Here is an 18,049-nt window from a genome sequence, read left to right as displayed (position 1 = left end):
GTGTATGGAATTCTTCCTGGACAATTCCGCAGCCGTCAAAGACGCTACGGGCGCTGCGAGTATTAAACTCGGAATTCTGCGGAATTGGGTAAGCCACCGGGTTTACCCCCTCATCCAAGACGCCGACACGTACCCGGCCGCCTGCGACATCTTAAAGGCGCATTACCAGCAGCCTACGAATGAGGTGTATGCTAGGCATCTGCTCGCTACTCGCGCACAGCGACCTGGGGAATCGGTGGAGGAGTTCCTAGGCACCCTGAAAACGCTTGGCAAAGACTGCAAGTGCCAAGATGTAAAAGCCGCAGTGTACACTGACGAGCTTATTCGCGATGCCTTTATCACAGGCCTCAGCTCCACTTACATCCAGCAGAGACTGCTGGAAAAAATGGGATTGGACCTGAAACAGGCTGCGGACACAGCACGATCCCTGGATGTGGCCCAGAGAAACTCGGACGCCTACTCTTCAGCCCGCACCGTCCACGCCGCCACGTGTGCACCAAGGGCGCTGCCATCTTGGAAGGCATCTTCCCCGTCCGGCAGCCCGACACCGTCGGGGCCCCGCTCTCCCCCCAGAAGCCCTACGACAGCCGCGACGCGTCGGGGACCCAACTGCTACTTCTGCGGGCAGCCGAAGCACACCAGAAGCCTGTGCCCGGCGAAAGGCACCACCTGCTTTAAGTGCGGTAAGAAGGGGCACTTCGGGAAGGTGTGCAGAGGGAACCCCGCCGGAAAACCCGCCACCGCCGCGTGTGCGCCGTGGGAGCGGCCATCTTGGACGCCATCTTGCCCGACCTCGTGGGGTCCGCCATCTTGTGAGCAGACAGCGTGGATGCCATCTTGTCTCGATCAGGGCCCTACAGTGGCATCGGTCACAGTGGACCAGACCAGGCCGCACCCGCTATCCAAATCAATGGTGGACATCGAGGTAAATGGGTGCAGGGTTAAATGTTTAATTGACAGTGGAAGCACGGAGAGTTTTATCCACCCTGAACTAGTACAACAACTCTCCCTAAAGGTGGTCCCTACTCGGGGTACCATCTCTATGGCTGATAAAACCCAGACATCGACCATTATGGGTTACTGCACAGTACAATTGTCCGTTAACGGAACTGTATACGATAATTTTAAAGTATTAATCATGAAGAATCTATGTGCGAGCGTGATCTTGGGCCTGGATTTCCAGTGCTACCACCAAAGTATCACGCTCAATTACGGTGGGTCCCAGCCGCCCCTCACAGTGTGCGGTCTGGCTACCCTGAAGGTAAAGCCGCCTTCGCTATTCGCGAACCTTACCCCTAACTGCCGGCCAATAGCGACCAAAAGCAGGAGGTACAGCTGGGAGGACAGGCGGTTTATCGCGACCGAGGTAGACAGGCTCCTGAAAGAGCGCATTATTGAACGCAGCAATAGCCCATGGCGCGCCCAAGTGGTGGTGGTAAGGGGTAGCGAGAAGAAACGGATGGTGATCGACTATAGCCAAACGATCAACAGGTACACCCAACTAGACGCCTACCCGCTACCCCGCATATCAGAAATGGTGAACCAAATCGCCCAATACCGGGTGTTCTCCACCATCGACCTCAAGTCAGCGTACCACCAGCTCCCTATCAGACCAGAGGACCGCCCGTACACTGCCTTCGAGGCGAACGGACGCCTCTACCAATTCCTCAGAGTCCCCTTTGGGGTGACGAATGGGGTCTCGGTCTTCCAGAGGGAGATGGACCGCATGGTCGATGACCACCACTTGCAGGCAACCTTCCCCTACCTCGACAACGTCACCATCTGCGGTCACAACCAGCAGGATCACGACTCGAACCTCGAGAGGTTCCTGAAAACCGCACAAAAACTCAACCTCACCTACAACGAGGACAAGTGCGTTTACAACACCACGCGCCTCTGCATACTAGGCAGCGTGGTGGAGAATGGGGAAATCGGACCAGACCCCGACCGATTGCGCCCCCTACGGGAGCTGCCCCTGCCCAACACTCCCAAAGCCCTGAAAAGGTGCCTGGGGTTATTTTCTTATTATTCCCAATGGGTCCCCAACTACTCCGACAAAGCCCGCCCCCTCTTGAAAGCATCCTCTTTTCCGCTCTCTGCTGAGGCCCATGCCACCTTCAAAAGCATTAAGCAGGATATTGAGCGGGCCACGCTACAGGCAGTGGACGAGAACACTCCCTTTCAAGTGGAAAGTGATGCGTCTGACTTTGCCTTGGCGGCCACCCTCAACCAGGCGGGGCGGCCCGTAGCTTTCTTCTCGAGGACCCTCCAAGGGCCCGAGATCAGACACTCCTCCGTGGAAAAGGAGGCCCAAGCCATCGTGGAGGCAGTGCGCCACTGGCGCCACTACCTAGCCGGCAAACGCTTCACCCTACTTACCGACCAGCGGTCGGTAGCATTTATGTTCAATAATAAACAGAGGGGGAAGATTAAAAATGATAAGATTCTTAGGTGGCGGATCGAACTCTCCACCTTCGATTATGACATCATTTACCGGCCAGGGGCCCTTAACGAATCCCCCGACGCCCTCTCACGAGGGATGTGTGCCAGCGCCACCGGGGATCAGCTACAGACCCTCCACAATGACCTCTGCCACCCAGGGGTCACGCTGCTGTTCCACTTCATAAAGTCCCGCAACTTACCCTACTCGATTGAGGAAGTTCGGTCCCTGACCAGGAACTGTCGCACTTGCGCTGAGTGCAAGCCTCGGTTCTACCGCCCAGATAGAGCCCACTTAATCAAAGCTACACGGCCCTTTGAGCGGCTCAGCTTAGATTTCAAGGGCCCCCTCCCGTCCGTCGACCGCAATGTTTACTTCCTGAACATTGTGGACGAATACTCTCGTTTCCCATTCGCCTTTCCCTGCCCAGACATGACCAGCGCCACGGTCCTTAAATGCCTCAACAGCCTGTTCTGCCTGTTCGGTATGCCGAGCTACATCCATATGGATAGGGGGGCGTCCTTCATGAGTGAAGAGCTACGCCAGTACATGCTGTCCAGGGGGATCGCCACGAGCCGTACCACCAGCTACAACCCCCGGGGTAACGGTCAAGTGGAGCGAGAGAACGGGACAGTATGGAAAGCAGTCACTCTAGCTCTAAGGACCAAAGGCCTCCCTATCTCCCGCTGGCAGGAAGTCCTCCCAGATGTGCTCCATTCGATACGGTCGCTATTGTGTACTGCCACGCCTCACGAGCGAATGTTTGTCTTTCCCCGGAAATCCACCTCAGGCGTATCCATGCCGTCATGGCTCTCCACCCCAGGTCTGGTATTCGTGCGAAGGCATGTGAGGGGCCACAAGACGGACCCTCTCGTGGAGTCAGTGCACCTACTCCACGCCAACCCCCAATACGCGTATGTCCGGCACGCCGACGGAAGGGAGGACACCGTGTCCATAAAAGACGTCGCCCCAGCCGGTAACGACAACAACCACGACAACAGCAGCAACAACGACCACAGCAACTCTTACCCACCCACTACTCTTTCATCACCCCCGGAAGAACATCGACCAACGGTACCCCCACCAACTACCCCTTCAACAACCCTGGCGGCACCCCCGGCAGAGACCCAGGAGGCCACCAGGGACACCCAGCTGACACCCGCGGCACCACAACAGCCACGTCGGTCGCAGAGGACTATCAAACCCCCGAACAGACTAAGTCTATAGAAGGGGTGAATGTGATGAAATATTCCATTCATCACTCATCAGTATTTCTCTGCCTGTGACTGTGGTTGGTTTCAGTTTCATTTCCATTGTATTGTACTGTGTGTAGGGCTCCGCCCATACCTGGCTCCTATGTAAGCTGGCCCAGCCTGCAGCACATCCAATACGGCAGACCTCTGGATGGAAGATACATTCTCCTCTGTGTGTTACCTTCTAAGTCAATAAAAGCCTTGTTTTGTTTCGCTAACATCGAGTCTCGGATTTATTGAGGCACATCAGGCCTACTGCTGGACATATTGGCTGGAGGAATCTATCACAGCAAAGAGCATAAGGTTTGCAGTCTGCAGAAGAAGCAAGGCTGCTTGCAGGCCTTAAATCCACCAGCACTGATGACGTCATCGGAGGTGACTTTCAGGATGGAAAGACTAAGTGGGCCAGGGGTTCCCACACGCTGGAAATCAATTGCCCAATTAGAGGAAAATCGCATATTTTTCCCACATCAAATTGGAGTCGGGTGGCTAACAGGAAAAGCGGCTGACACACCCCCAGCCCGCCCCAATGGCAAAATCGAGCCCATAGAGTACAAAAGCAAGGAAGTTATGCTGAACTTTTATAACACACTGGTTTGGTGTCAACTGGAGTATTGTGTCCAATTCTGGGCACTGCACTTTACGAAGGATGTGAAGGCCTTAGGGAGGGTATAGAAAAGATTTACAAGAATGGTTCCAGAGATGAGGGACTTCAGTTACGTGGTAGACTGGAGAAGCTGGGGTTTTTCTCCTTAGAGCAGAGAAGGTTGAGAGGAGATTTGATAGAGGTGTTCAAAGTCATGAGGGTTCTAGCCAGAGTAGATAGAGAATAACAACAACAGCAACAACTTGTATTTATATAGCGCCTTTAACGCAGTAAAACTTCCCAAGGCGCTGCACAGGGGTATTTTAAGACAACAAATTTGACACCGATCCACATAAGCTTGGTCAAAGAGATAGTTTTTAAGGAGTGTCTTAAAGGAGGAAAGAGAGGTAGAGAGGCGGAGAAGTTTAGGGAGGGAATTCCAGAGCTTAGGGCCTAGGCAACATAAGGCACGACCACCAAAGGTTGAGCGATTATAATCAGGGATGCTCAAGAGGGCAGAATTAGAGGAGCGCAGATATCTCGGGGGGGTTGTGGGGCTGAAGGAGATTACAGAGATAGGAAGGGGCGAGGCCATGGAGGGATGTGAAAACAAGCATGAGAATTTTGAAATCGAGGCGCAGCTTAACTGGGAGCCAATGTAGGTCAGCGAGCACAGGGGTGATGGGCGAATGGGACTTAGGTTAGGACACGGGCAGCTGAGTTTTGGATGACTTCAAGTTTACGTAGGTCTGTTCCCATTGGCGGAAGGGTCGTGAACCAGAGGACACAGATTTAAGATGATTGGCAGAAGAACCAAAGGCGACATGAGGGAAAACCTTTTTACGCAGCGAGTGCTTCAGATTGGGAATGCACTGCCTGAAAGGGTGGCGGAGGCAGATTCAATCGTGGCTTTCAAAAGGTAATTTGATAAGTATCTGAAGGAAACAACTTTGCCGGGCTACGGGAAAAGGGCAGGGTAGTGGGACTAGCTGAAGTGCTCTTGCAGAGAGCTGGCACGGGTTCGACGGGCCGAATGGCCTCCTTCTGTGCTGTAACCATTCTATGATTCTATGATCAAGCTGACTTCTGGGCGGGAACCTGTTTGGGACGTCACATGCACGCTGTGCAGTTAGAACTCCACAGCGTGTTTCCCACGCTCTACCAGGCCCCAGGCGCACCCCCCTCCCACCCCCACCCCCACGCCTCACCCCGTTGGCTCCAAATGCAAACATTCCAGCCAATGTGACTAGAGAGGCCACGTGAGATAGCGATGGCTGTGAATAAGGGTAGGAGAGTTAAATTTCATGGATAACTCTTTAAGATAACATTGTGTTACCCTGTTGTGTACTTTTCTCCTTCACATTTTCTGCTATTTCAGCATGCTGTAAGAAACAAATATGTCTGCCTTGACGTCAGTGAAATTGTCTGTGCCCTGTTAGTTAAAACAACACAGTGCTAGTAAAACAGTATTTTAATGAAAAAATATTAATCGTTCAATTTAGAACCTCCCATAAATACATATTTTTGAATAAAATATACAATATTACTGGGGAAAAACACAAGACTATAACGACCTCCGTAACTAAAGTCTGTCAGCAGTGAAAAATTTAAGATCTATAAAAATTACAGTATATAAAAATTATTAAAAGCACTAAACAGATTTTTGCTTAGAATATAAATATTTCATAATAAAGCAAGCAATATTTTCCTTTTTTAACAAAAGAAGGTATCTTGGACAAGAAGAATCAATTACTACACATTAAAAAAAAGTCCTTATGAAAAAATGATATATTTTAAACAATTTAAGTAAGTTTCAACATTGCATTTGCCACAGAGGTAGGCACCTCAATTCAATTCAATTTTATTTGCCATATGTAACCAGTACAAGTACAATTACAATGGAATGTTTACTCCCCTTTATCAATAATTATACAAGTAGATTCAATTAACTATTTATAACACAATCTTTTCTGTTGTCTCAGATTCAAAAAAATTTCTAATCATTGTATAGAAATTATTTTTAGAAATTCCTATTTTAATAAAATAACATTTTAGAAATTTCAATCTTATTCTATGCTACACCAACTCAGTTTTTTTGGTGCTTCTCGCTCCTGCTAATCAAGAGAAGCTTGTCCTCATGTATAAAAATCACTTTGTCTATTAAATATGAAAATTTCAGGGACTGAATGTTCACCCATTGCATTTAACTGGAATCAACATAAAAATGTGTAGAGATGAATCTTGCCAAAAGAACATTGACTCAGACCAAAAGGCAGCTTTACCTTAAAAAGTTTAGGCCTTAAAATCACTGGGGAGCTTGGTGGGAGGCAGAAAGCTGGGGCAGCATGCCCCTTGCCTACAGCCATGTCCACGGACTGCAGTGGTTCAAGGCAGCGGCTCACCACCACATTCTCAAGGGCAATTAGGGATGGGCAATAAATGCTGGCCTTGCCAGCGACGCCCACATCCCGGGAACTAATTTTTAAAAATGATCCTGTTCAAAATTACAGGATCAGGTTTATTTAAATGTTTCCATTGCAACTGGGGTGTCAGTCCCAGAAAGAGGGGGGCAAAGGGCAAAGGTTTTGCTGTGGAACCTTGCCACTGTGTTAGCCAGCCCACAGGGCTCTGGAAGCCAATTGATTGCATAGTCTACACCAGCCTTTGAATTTTTTAATTCCCACACCCACAGCCCTAGCAATGCTGGATGTACAAAATTATGAGGGGCATAGATAGGATGGATGCTGAGGAGCTTTTTCCCTTAGTAGAGGGGTCAATAACTAGGGGGCATAGATTCAAGGTAAAGGGCGGGAGGTTTAGAGGGGATTTGAGAAAGAACTTTTTCACCCAGAGGGTGGTTGGAGTCTGGAACTCACTGCCTGAAAGGGTTGTGGAGGCAGGAACCCTCACAACATTTGAGAAGCATTTGGATGAGCACTTGAAATGCCACAGCATACAAGGCTACGGACCAAATGCTGGAATATGGGATTAGATTAGACAGGGCTTGATGGCCGGCGCGGACACGATGGGCCGAAGGGCCTCTATCCGTGCTGTATAACTCTATGACTCTATGACTCTATGACTAACGCAAACAGGTGTCCCTGGTGTCCAATGCCACTAAGGGTGTAAATGAGGAAAATATGTCATAGGACCTATTTTCTTCATTTATGACATCATAATATGCCAACCATTTGTGTCTATATTATGCACCTGCCCCAAAAGTGCCAGGAATTCTGATGTGCTGAAAAGGTGCATAACCATGGCATCTGAACCATCTGAAATTCCAATCTCCCCACAGCAGTGCATCCAAAATACATGCCCATTGGCCCCAGGAATTTCAAGGCCTTCATTTTTATGCTTGATGATTCTGTAGAATATTTCTGGAGCAAGAGGTGGAAGAGGGACTGTGTTATATTTCTTGTGATAATACATAATGAGACATCACATAGCTGCTGTGATCACTCCGAGAAAAGAATAGTTGATTTCAGGAGAAGGCATATGATGCCTCTTTTACAGAATTGGGTGGGTGGTTTGAGATCCTGAGGAGTCAGAACCTAGAGAGAACATGAAGAATATGGCAGAAGCTAAATGCAGGAGTCAGAATCTTGAGCATTCATTGGGCATTAAGTGAATTGGGTCAAAAAGCACACATTGGATCACGAATAGCATAGCTTATTGAATTTCCAGAACCAGGATAATCTAAAAACAATGGTAATAATTGTTCTTAAAAATATATTTTTCTCACTGGTATACTTGGTAGCTTAACAACAGGACCTGGGACAAGTGTAAAAAGGTCATATATGTCTCATGAAAACCACCTTAGTGAATGTTGGAAGCAAGGTTTGGAGAAAATTGTGCTGGGGTACCAATTGACAAGTAAATGTTTCCCTCTGCACAATGCACACTCTAGAAACCTTGGTCTTCCAAGTAGTGATCAGCGATGCTTTGAAACTTGCTTGTAGATCTGTGACAACGTTATTAATAGGGCATGTATCCCAAATACTTTGGGTGGAATCCTACTAATCCATCAGTTTCTTCAGTGGTACTTGGTTCATGCCAAATCACCTGTCAGAAAAATAAACAAACTGATTTTTATGAGTACAAGGAATTTACAGCATAATTATTCCCCTAGTATTTAATAAATCTTTACAAAAGAAAAACTCAGTTGTGCATCAGTTGGTTTTAAATTTAGAATGATATGGTTATGGATTTGAGTGCTAGTACTGGTGCTAGTCAACGTATTACTGGCTTGGCCACCAGGCGGGCACTCCACCGGAGTAAGAAAGAGTTGTATTTATATGTCTCAAAGTATTTTATATCCACTGTTGTTATGTAGGCCATTGTAGCAACCAATTAGTGCACAACAAGGTCCCAACCCTGAGCTTCCGGTGGCTTGGCATTTTAATTCTCCATCCCACTCCCACTCTGACCTCTCTGTCCTCAGCCTCCTACACTGTAGGGACTCAAACATAGAGTTTCAGGAGAGATAGCATGAAGCTAGCAGACGATGACATATTCAAGGATGTAAGAGAGGAAATGAAAGTTGAAGATGGGCAGTAGTTGGAGAGGATGGCTGGGTCGAGGATGGATTAATGAGCAAGAGGTGATGATGGTTGTTTCGAAGGAGATAGGGACAGCTACTGAGAAAGTGAATCATGGGATTACATGGAATTACATAGAATCTACAACATAGAAACAGGCTATTCGGCCCAAATGGTCTATGCCGGTGTTTATGCGCCACACGAGCCTCCTCCTACTTCATCTAACCCTGTCAGCATATCCTTCTATTTTCTTCTCCCTGATGTACTTATCTAACTTCCCCTTAAATGCATCTATGCTATTCGTCTCAACTACTCCATGTGGTAGCGAGTTCCACATTCTCACCACTCTCTGGGTAAAGACATTTCACCTGAATTCCTTATTGGATTTATTACTATCTTATATTTATGCTCCCTAGTTTTGGACATCCCACAAGTGGAAACATTTTCTCTACATCGACCTTGTCAAACCCTTTCATAATTTTAAAGATCTTTATTAGGTCACTCTAAGCCTTCTCTTTTCTAGAGCTCAGCCTGATCAATGTTTCCTGATAGTTATAACCTCTCAGTTCTGGCATTATTCTTGTAAATCTTTTTGCACCCTCCAGTGCCTCTATATTTGGTAATATGGAGACCAGAATTGTGTACAGTACTTACTCCAAGTGTTGTAATTCAATCAGAGAAAGTCTGATGTTAAAAAGACCAGTATTTCATTAAAAACTGATAATAAAAGATGGTAAAAGTTCAGGGTAAAAGTGCAGAGAATCTGTTGTAACGAGGGACCATTGGTTCTTTCTGGATGAGCGAGCCAAGATGGGCCGAATGACCTTAGTCATAGGTTTATATCTTGTGACCTTGATAAAATAAACATCCTAACCCAAATCGATTCCCTTAAGACTGGCCTTAATATAAACCAGAGACCAAAGCTCACTTCTTTTTAAAACAAAAAAAAGAAACATATGCCGTTTTCTATTGCACTCCCTTCTAGCTCCAATAATGCAAAAGGCATGTGATTACATTTACTCCAAAAACAAAAATCACTCGAGCGTTTGGAAGATAAGGGCAAAGGGAGACAAAAGCAGAATTTTAAAAGAGAGCTTTTCAAAAAGGGAGGAGGAGAAAGCTTAGATTTCACTCAGCGAACCATCAATAAACAACCGCTGAATCATCAATAAACCGCTTTAAAAATAGTCAGCTTTAGATCCTGGAACTCGAACCCATAGAGATTTCAACACAGATATAGGCCATTCAGCAACTATTCCATGTTGTAGCTTATCCTCCACATGAGCAAGCATTAACGATATTAGCTGGCATGGCAATAAGAAAGGGGAGTTGAGGAGTCAGTATTTGAGTGAAGTGGTGAATCTCATTGCTCCCTGATTTTTGCCATGGAGTCCACCAGTAATGGGGTCGGCAGAGATTTATTGGGGGTAATTTTACCCCTCACCCCCACCGCCCCCCCCCCACCCCCACCCCCGCCACCACAGGACGGGCGAGAGGGGCAGGGTGGTTAAAATATTTTTTAATGGGAAACTCGACCACAACTCGCCTCCAATGCACCCATTTGCAATTGTAACGGAGGCAGGTTGGGGTTTGGCGACTAACCTGCTCTGCAGAGGCAGGCCCCTAACATAAATATTTTAATGAGGCTGCATGCCTCAAATTATAGCTGTGTTTTAAATTTAATGGCAATGGGATGGTTTTCCCAGGGCTCAGGAAATCCGGTAGCTGAAGGGAGGCGAGAACGGCTGGATCCAACAGGTAAGTGCCTTTCCAGCACTGCTTATGGGCCAGGAGAAGCAGGAGTGCTTCCCCCCGGCCCCCCAAAGCTAACCTGTTTCCCACTCCATGGGATCGGATTCCCATAATCGGACCACCTTCCCATGCACGATCAGAACCCCCTCCGCCCACAGCCTCCCCCCGACCGATCTCTACACGTTAAATTTGGCAGGACCTCCAGGAAACCCGTACCTCTGGGTTTCCTGGCCGCTATACCTTCCCCGCACCCCCTGCCTTCCCGTATATATCGGGGCCACTGTGTCAGCTGTCTGCTCCTGATTTGTCAGGAAAATTTCTTTGAAAAAGTAAAGTTTTGTACTACAACATCTGCAATCAATCTCGCTAAGGCCAATGGCACAGGCTTCCCAGGTTATAAGCTTTAAATCCCCCTCTACTGCCAAAGCAATGCTGGGTACCAGGGGTGAGTAGGCATCCCTGATATCCAACTTTTCTAAAGGTCAAATGACAGGAAATACATAGGATGACATATTTCCATCCTTTGAATATCATTCCAATATGCTGCCCTTATATGATGGATGTACGAATGTCAGCCATCACTTCTGGCTAGAAATTCAGTGGGCATGAATATGGGCAGGTATGCGACAGAATATATTCCCATTCCCTTTTCCACCCCAACTGTCCCAGTATCAGACACAAATCAGCAGCAGACCCTGGAGAATGTTGTTCATTTCAGGTCAGCTAAATGCTTCTTAAATTTGATCTCTTCAATTGTAATACAGTAAATGTACATTTATTTTGGTCTCTGGGATTGATGATGCACCATAGGTCGAACAAATGAAAAGATTCTGAACTAAAATTCTTACCATATGTGAGTATGTAGTCAGCAGCAAAGCCTTTTGTGTATGTTTTATTTGAATGAAACTTTATTTGTAAACTGGAACTAGTACTGTTATAATAAAATGGCGTGTGCTCTCCACAGAATCTACGGAAGAAATCAGAAGATAAATACCATTAACTCCATAAAGCTGATGGAGTATCTTGTTATATTATATTATATTACCTCATTAACATTCTTTAAATCCAGGGATTTCATGTCACCATTGATAAGAAAGAAATTTCAGGTACCTTTTCCTTATATTGAAATTTGATTTTAAAATTAGTATTTTGAAAATAATTTATTTTTACTTATTCCCTTGTGTAGTAAAAACAGAATAGTCACAACTGTCCCCATGTTAATTAACATCTAAACATGGATGATTAAGTATGTTCTCATATATTAAAACTCCTTTAAACCAAGTTCCTCTAAGTTAAAAGTTTATAAGACATAAGGGGGGAAAAATTCAGTATTGCCCCGCTTGGGGCGCCATTATCGGCCGTGCGCAAAGTTTAGCGCCTGGCGCTAATTATCGTTTCCGATGGCCAACTTGGCTTTTATCGCCCCTGGAGGTGATTGGAGCGCTAAATCAGGCGCTTCACACCTGTCTTAAGGCGCAAAGGCCGAGGAGCGAGGCGCTACCTCAGAGCGCTGGTGAAGCTCATGTGATGTCAGTCAGCAATGGAACACAGACACAATGGCGCCGGCCAGTTCTTAAAGGGTAGTTCTGACGAAAGGTCATCGACCTGACATGTTAACTCTGTTTCTCTCTTCACAGATGCTGCTTGACCTGTTAAGTTTCTCCAGCATTTTCTGTTTTTATCTTAAAGGGGAGGATTGATTTTGCTCTCCATCCACATCCTGCTCATTGCAGCCTTGAATCTCGGCCTGAATCTCGGCCTGGAGAGACCTGTACATCAAATATGTTGGAAAGAACAGGGAAACCCAGGGAAAGAGCTCAGAGTGCAGCCACCACAGTCTCTTCTAAATCGATACAAGGAAGGGCAAATCAAAATGAACCTGCAAAGTGCTGCTCAGTACCCAAAATTCATTCACACAGCATTGAATCTCTCCAGAAGTCTCTCTCTCTCTCAGAATGCGTGGTGCAAAAATGTCACCAACAAAAAAAGGCAGGAAGCAGTTGCCTTTAAATAGCACTCCCCCAGTCCCTTTCTGACTGCAAAACGCTCCCCTCAACCTGTCGTTGCTAGTGGCAGGCAGTAAGGCAGGGGGCGCCACTCAATATCCGGTCCGGGGTGCTTCCGGGGCGTTGTTCACTCGACTGATGTCACGATCTGCCGGCGCAGGAGATCATGGCGGTAGTGTTTCGCGCCGCCACAAAATGTCTAATTAATTTCGCGAGCGGTGCAAACATCGCTGCGCCCGGGCGCTAGTTGCTTTGCGCCCCATTAGCGCCCTCTTAAGGCGCTAATGGGAGGCGCAAACCAACTGAATTTTTCCCCCAAGACATAAGACGTAGGAGCAGGAGTAGGTCATTTTTTTTTTATTCATTGATGGGATGTGGGCGTCGCTGGCTGGCTAGGCCTGCATTTAGTGCCCATCCCTAATTGCCCTTGAGAAGATGGTGGTGAGCCACCTTCTTGAACCACTGCAGTCCATATGTTGTAGGTACACCCACAATGCTGTTAGGAAGGAAGTTCCAGGATTTTGGCCCAGCGACAGTGAAGGAACGGCGATACAGGTCCAAGTCAGGATGGTGTGTGGCTTGGAGGGGAACTTGTAGGTGGTGATGTTCCCATGCGTCTGCTGCCCTTGTCCTTCTAAGTGGTAGAGGTCGCGGGTTTGGAAGGTGCTGGTGAAGGAGCTTTGGCGAGTTGCTGCAGTGCATCTTGTAGATGGTACACATTGCAGCCACAGTGCGCCGGTGGTGGAGGGAGTGAATGTTGGGCCCCTCAAGCCTGCCTTTTTTTGTTTGGCCCCTCAAGCCTGCTCCGCCATTCAATAAGATCATGCTGATCTGATCTTGGCCTCAACTCCACCTCCCTGCCCACTCCCCGTAACCCTTGACTCCCTTATCGTTCAAAAATATGTCTATCTCCACCTTAAATATATTCAATGACCCAACCTCCACAGCTCTCTGGGGAAGAGAATTCTAAAGATTCAGACCCTCTGAGAGAAGAAATTCCTCCTCATTTCTGATTTAAATGGGTGCTCCCTAGTTCTAGATTCCCCCACGAGGGGAAACATCCTCCGTGCATCTACCCTGTCGAGCCCCTTCAGAATCTTATATGCTTCAATAAGATCCCCTCTCATTCTTCTAAACTCCAATGAGTATAGGCCCAACCTGCTCAACCTTTCTTCATAAGACAACCCCTTCATTTCCGAATCAACCTCGTGAACCTTCTCTGAACTGCCTCCAATGCAAGTATATCCTTCCTTAAATAAGGAGACCAAAACTGTATGCAGTTTGGAGACAATTATCTTGGCAGCAGTAAATCGCAGGGCTGCCCCTAATTTTTCAGATGCCTTCCTGGTGGTCCTGGTGGAGGAGGTCAGGGCAAGGAGGGACATATTGTTCGCCAGCACCCACAGGAGAAGAACCAGGTTGACTATCCGTTAGGCCTGGACAGAGATGGCTCCGAGTGCCAGTGCCAGCAGCATCACCCCTAGGTTCTGGCTTCAGTTTAGGAAGAGGTTAAATGACCTCATAACAGCAGGAAGGGCGAGTACAGCTCTTCATTGCTCCATCTCTCGCAACGCCTGCCAACACCCCTTTCACTCCCTCCTCCACCATTCTCAACAATTCCGTCCCTTCCATCCTTCAACATCCAATTACAAGGGCTCACTGCAACACCGCTCCTTCTTATTCCAAACACAATCTCCTTTGCTCTCTTCATATTACACACTGACACCATTCTCTTCTCACAACTTAGCACTTGCACAATCAGCAACTTCCCCCAGCACTCCTTCCTTGCTTCGCATTCCACACACTTGGCTTTACACTAATTATCTGCCCATCCTCATCCTCCTCAGCAGTTGCACAATATGCAAATACTTTATACATTTTCACTTACCTTTTCCAACACCCATTCACTAACTCTCCCCCTCTCTTTCTGCAGAAAAAGACAGTACATGATGCCGGGGAGGGATGCAAGACCGGGTGAGAACCTAACATCATATCCCTCATCTAAGGGGCAGCATGTGGATGAAAAATAGGAGCTGGCCAAAGATTGATCCTTAGGGTACTCCAGAGGTAATGGTGCGATCTTTGGTTGCCCAGAGAAGGTGGTGGTTGACCTTCTAGCAGCAATTGTTTTTACAACCCAGTGTAACAATGCAAACAATGGGCTGAATGGCCTCCTTCTGTGCTGTATCATTCTATGGGGGTGATTTTGTCAATGGGGGAGCTTTTGGAGGTGGGACTCCCACTTGTCGGGTTTCAGTCCCGCCTCCAACAACTTCTGGCCAACCCACGCTATTTTCCCTTGATTGACCTTGTTAAGCCCGCCCAGTGGGCTTAGCAGGCCAATTAAGGGAAAGCCGGTTGCAGAGAAGGTCAATGTATGACGTTTCATCTGTCAAAAATTTTTGATAGATAAATTGTTCTTGTTTGACAGCTCTGTGAAGCTGTCAAACACTGACATTCTTTGTAGTTTGATGAGGTCTTGAATTCAAGACCTAATCAAACTTTTTTCTTTTGCAGAAATGAGATGTTTGTTGCATTGGAGAATGCAACGGCCATCTGTCATCTCCAACGCGGTGGTCCGAGACTCTCCACTTGCACACCGACTGAAGCCTGCAGGAAGAAACAAAGGTAAGTACACTTTTACTAACACTTTGCACTTACCTCAGATACTCACCTCTACACTCTTGCACCCATCACTTACCTTCACAGCACATTTTTGCAGACCCCCTACTCGCCTCGCTGACCTGGCGGTTTTCGGAGCCTTCGGGAAGCCCGCACTTGTGAGGGCAAAAAGGGGATAATCCTATTTTCTGCCTGTTAACTACCTGTTAACAGGCAGTTAATAGGCTTTAATCCCTTCCCGCCTCCAAGGAGATGGGAGCTGGCGCGGGACGGCTACCCGCCTCCCGGGAAGATGGCATGGAGGCGGGTTGGGGGCGGGTTGGGCACCTGCCCCCAAAATCCGCCATTTTCCCGGCAGTCCCGCCTCCATACCCGCCTCCCCAGGGCTGGCAAGATCGCGCCCTATGATTCTAAATGACTTCCACTACAGTTATTTGTGGAAATAAAATGGGCTTGCAGTCCTTGGTGTCTAGAAAATTATCAATATGCAGCAATAAAGTGAATACAATTCTTTCCATTGGAACACTCTTCTTTACAATGTTATTTTGATTTTATTGTTTGATCCCAGTTCTTTAATCTTCTAACACAATATACCACATCAGAAAATCAAATGAATAATTGCAATTGAATGGCTAGTCGTGATATATATATATTTTATTATTTATAGGGCATCCCACCAATAATATATTATAACTAGGGCATGATTTGATGCAGTTTGACATCCCACAACAAATCTGTGATTTTCACCTTACAGCACACTTTCCCCAGTCAAGTTTTCCTCTCACTGGCCCTTTAATTATAATCAGCAGCATGTTTTAAAATGCAGGTGTTCTGCCTTTCTCAGGCCACCTCACAGTAAAAAGAGGTACCCGCTTGGTTATTGTGACAGCTGGTCTTACAGACAGCACAGTAGCAGCTCAGTGCCACGGTTTAAAATTACAGACTAAATTAAAGGGCAGAGTGCTTGCTGACCAAAAGACCAGCTGTAACAGCAACCAGCTGCTCTTACAGAATCAACATGTGCTTTCTGTGAGACAATCCCCTGAACACTGAAGAAGTGTTCAAAGCTACCATGAGGTAATTTATTGGATCCAGGAGTCAACTGGATAATAACACAGAGCAACACCAGTTAGCAACGCAGAGTATAAGTGAACCATTGCAGGAGGAAGTTTGGAAGCAGGTAACTCTCCCCGAGGAAGCACCATTGGCTGAGAAGAAAGACAACATCCGTCTGTTACTGGAATATTTATGGACATGTTTGCCTGCAATCTAACATCCAAGGAGCAGCTGAATATGGGCAAAGCCAGTGTTAAATCTGTAAATTGTTTACAGTTGCAATCAGCTCACAGGCCCTTTAATTCAGACTTCAATTTTAAACAGTACAAGTCAGCGGAGCATTTTCCAACTATAAGACCAGCTATTACAGTAACAACCAATAGATCCCCTGCAGAAACTGATGGGGATTGACTTCCCCACCTGCAAGAAAGGTACTCTCTGAAACTAGCTATGATTTTATACTTTTCCCCTAGAACTAGCCAGCAAATTACAAAACTTTGCCGTGCGCTATCATTTGCCCTAATTACAACCTTTAAAAAGTGCGAGATGCTGATGGAAGATGTTTTCTGTTGTTATTTAATGATAATAGAGATGGACAATAAAACTGATAGAAAACTGGGAGATATTAAAGTACCAGCTTTTTATCCTTTTATGCTCTATTCTCTGTTCCCTACCACCCAAAAAGGGGAGTGAAATTGGTAATTAATTTTTAATGAGTGGTAAATGAGGTCTTAGACAAACCTCCAGCATTTCTCATTGGGGAAATCATAGAATCATAGAAATTTACGGCACAGAAGGAGGCCATCCGGCCCATTGTGTCTGTGCTGAAATGAAAATAACCAGGTAGGAATTAGTTCATTCAACAATAAAGCCAGCTAAACTTTGGTAGAATATCTGTTCAGTGTGGATTTTACTACAATTGTTACATTAGCTGGTTCAGTATTGCCATTGGTGAAAATCAGGTTGCCAGGTAGTGCAGGCTCCGTCAGAGACTAAGGGGTTGATTTTCATTCAGAAGTCGGGAAGGAGGCGGGACTACAACTTTCGGGGTTGTAGTCCCGCCTCCATCGAGGTGCGGCCAATCCATGCGATTTTCACTTGATTGACCTTGTTGAGCCCACCCAACGGGCTCAGCAGGCCAATTAAGGGCCACCCGGCAACAGGTGATGTCACAGACTGAAATTTCATCTGTCAAGACGTGTTGACAGATGAAATATCAGTGTTTCACAGCTGTTTGAAGCTGTCAAATACTGACAGTCTTACTCCTAACCTGAGTCCTTCTACACAGACTCAGTTAGAAATCTCACCGGCACAGAAAGCTGCAGGCTGTCACTTTTGACAGATCGCAGCCATTCTGCTTTCTGTGCCGGTTAGATGATGGACTCCCGAAACCTAGAGGAAGGAAGGCTTAAAAGGTAAGTACAGGTAATTTAAACTTCTTTACACACTTTAGACACACCAAACACACTTACCTTTGCACTCATGCACACATCACTCACCTGAACACCGACATCTCGACCCCTCGAAGTCCTTCAACCCAACGGCCCGACTCCTCTACTTGCCGTGGTTTGGAGCCGTCGGGAATCCCACACTTCAAGCTTTAAAATAGGGATTAGGCTAAAAACTGTCTGTTAACTACCTGTTAACAGGCAGTTAATTGGCACTAATCCCTTCCTGCCTCGGGTAGGCGGGTCCCAGTGCGGACCGGGTACCCGCCTCCTTTGAAACTTGCATGGAGGTGGGTTGGGGGCGGGATGGTGTCAGGACCCCCGAATTCGGGACTTTAACCCCCC

General features: G+C 46.8%; 1 protein-coding gene across 1 annotated transcript in view; it reads right to left on the bottom strand.

Moving 5' to 3' along the window:
* Positions 1-5,735: 5,735 nt before the first annotated feature.
* Positions 5,736-18,049, bottom strand: part of LOC147107671 (suppressor of tumorigenicity 14 protein homolog) — an 83,064-nt gene continuing 70,750 nt past the window's right edge. Inside the window, exons 11-12 of the mRNA XM_086006897.1 lie at positions 11,421-11,539; positions 5,736-8,344 (exon numbers count right to left, since the gene is read on the bottom strand). Of these exons, the coding sequence (XP_085863023.1) occupies positions 8,331-8,344; positions 11,421-11,539 (133 nt within the window). The 3' untranslated portion in view covers positions 5,736-8,330. The remainder of the gene's footprint in view (positions 8,345-11,420; positions 11,540-18,049) is intronic.

Source organism: Somniosus microcephalus, chromosome 14 (assembly GCF_052327205.1).
Source record: "Somniosus microcephalus isolate GS21.2 chromosome 14, FLI_Smic_1.0, whole genome shotgun sequence".
NCBI classification, from domain to species: domain Eukaryota; kingdom Metazoa; phylum Chordata; class Chondrichthyes; order Squaliformes; family Somniosidae; genus Somniosus; species Somniosus microcephalus.
The sequence above is the reverse complement of the archived record's forward strand: the minus strand, read 5'-3'. Positions and strand labels throughout refer to the sequence as shown.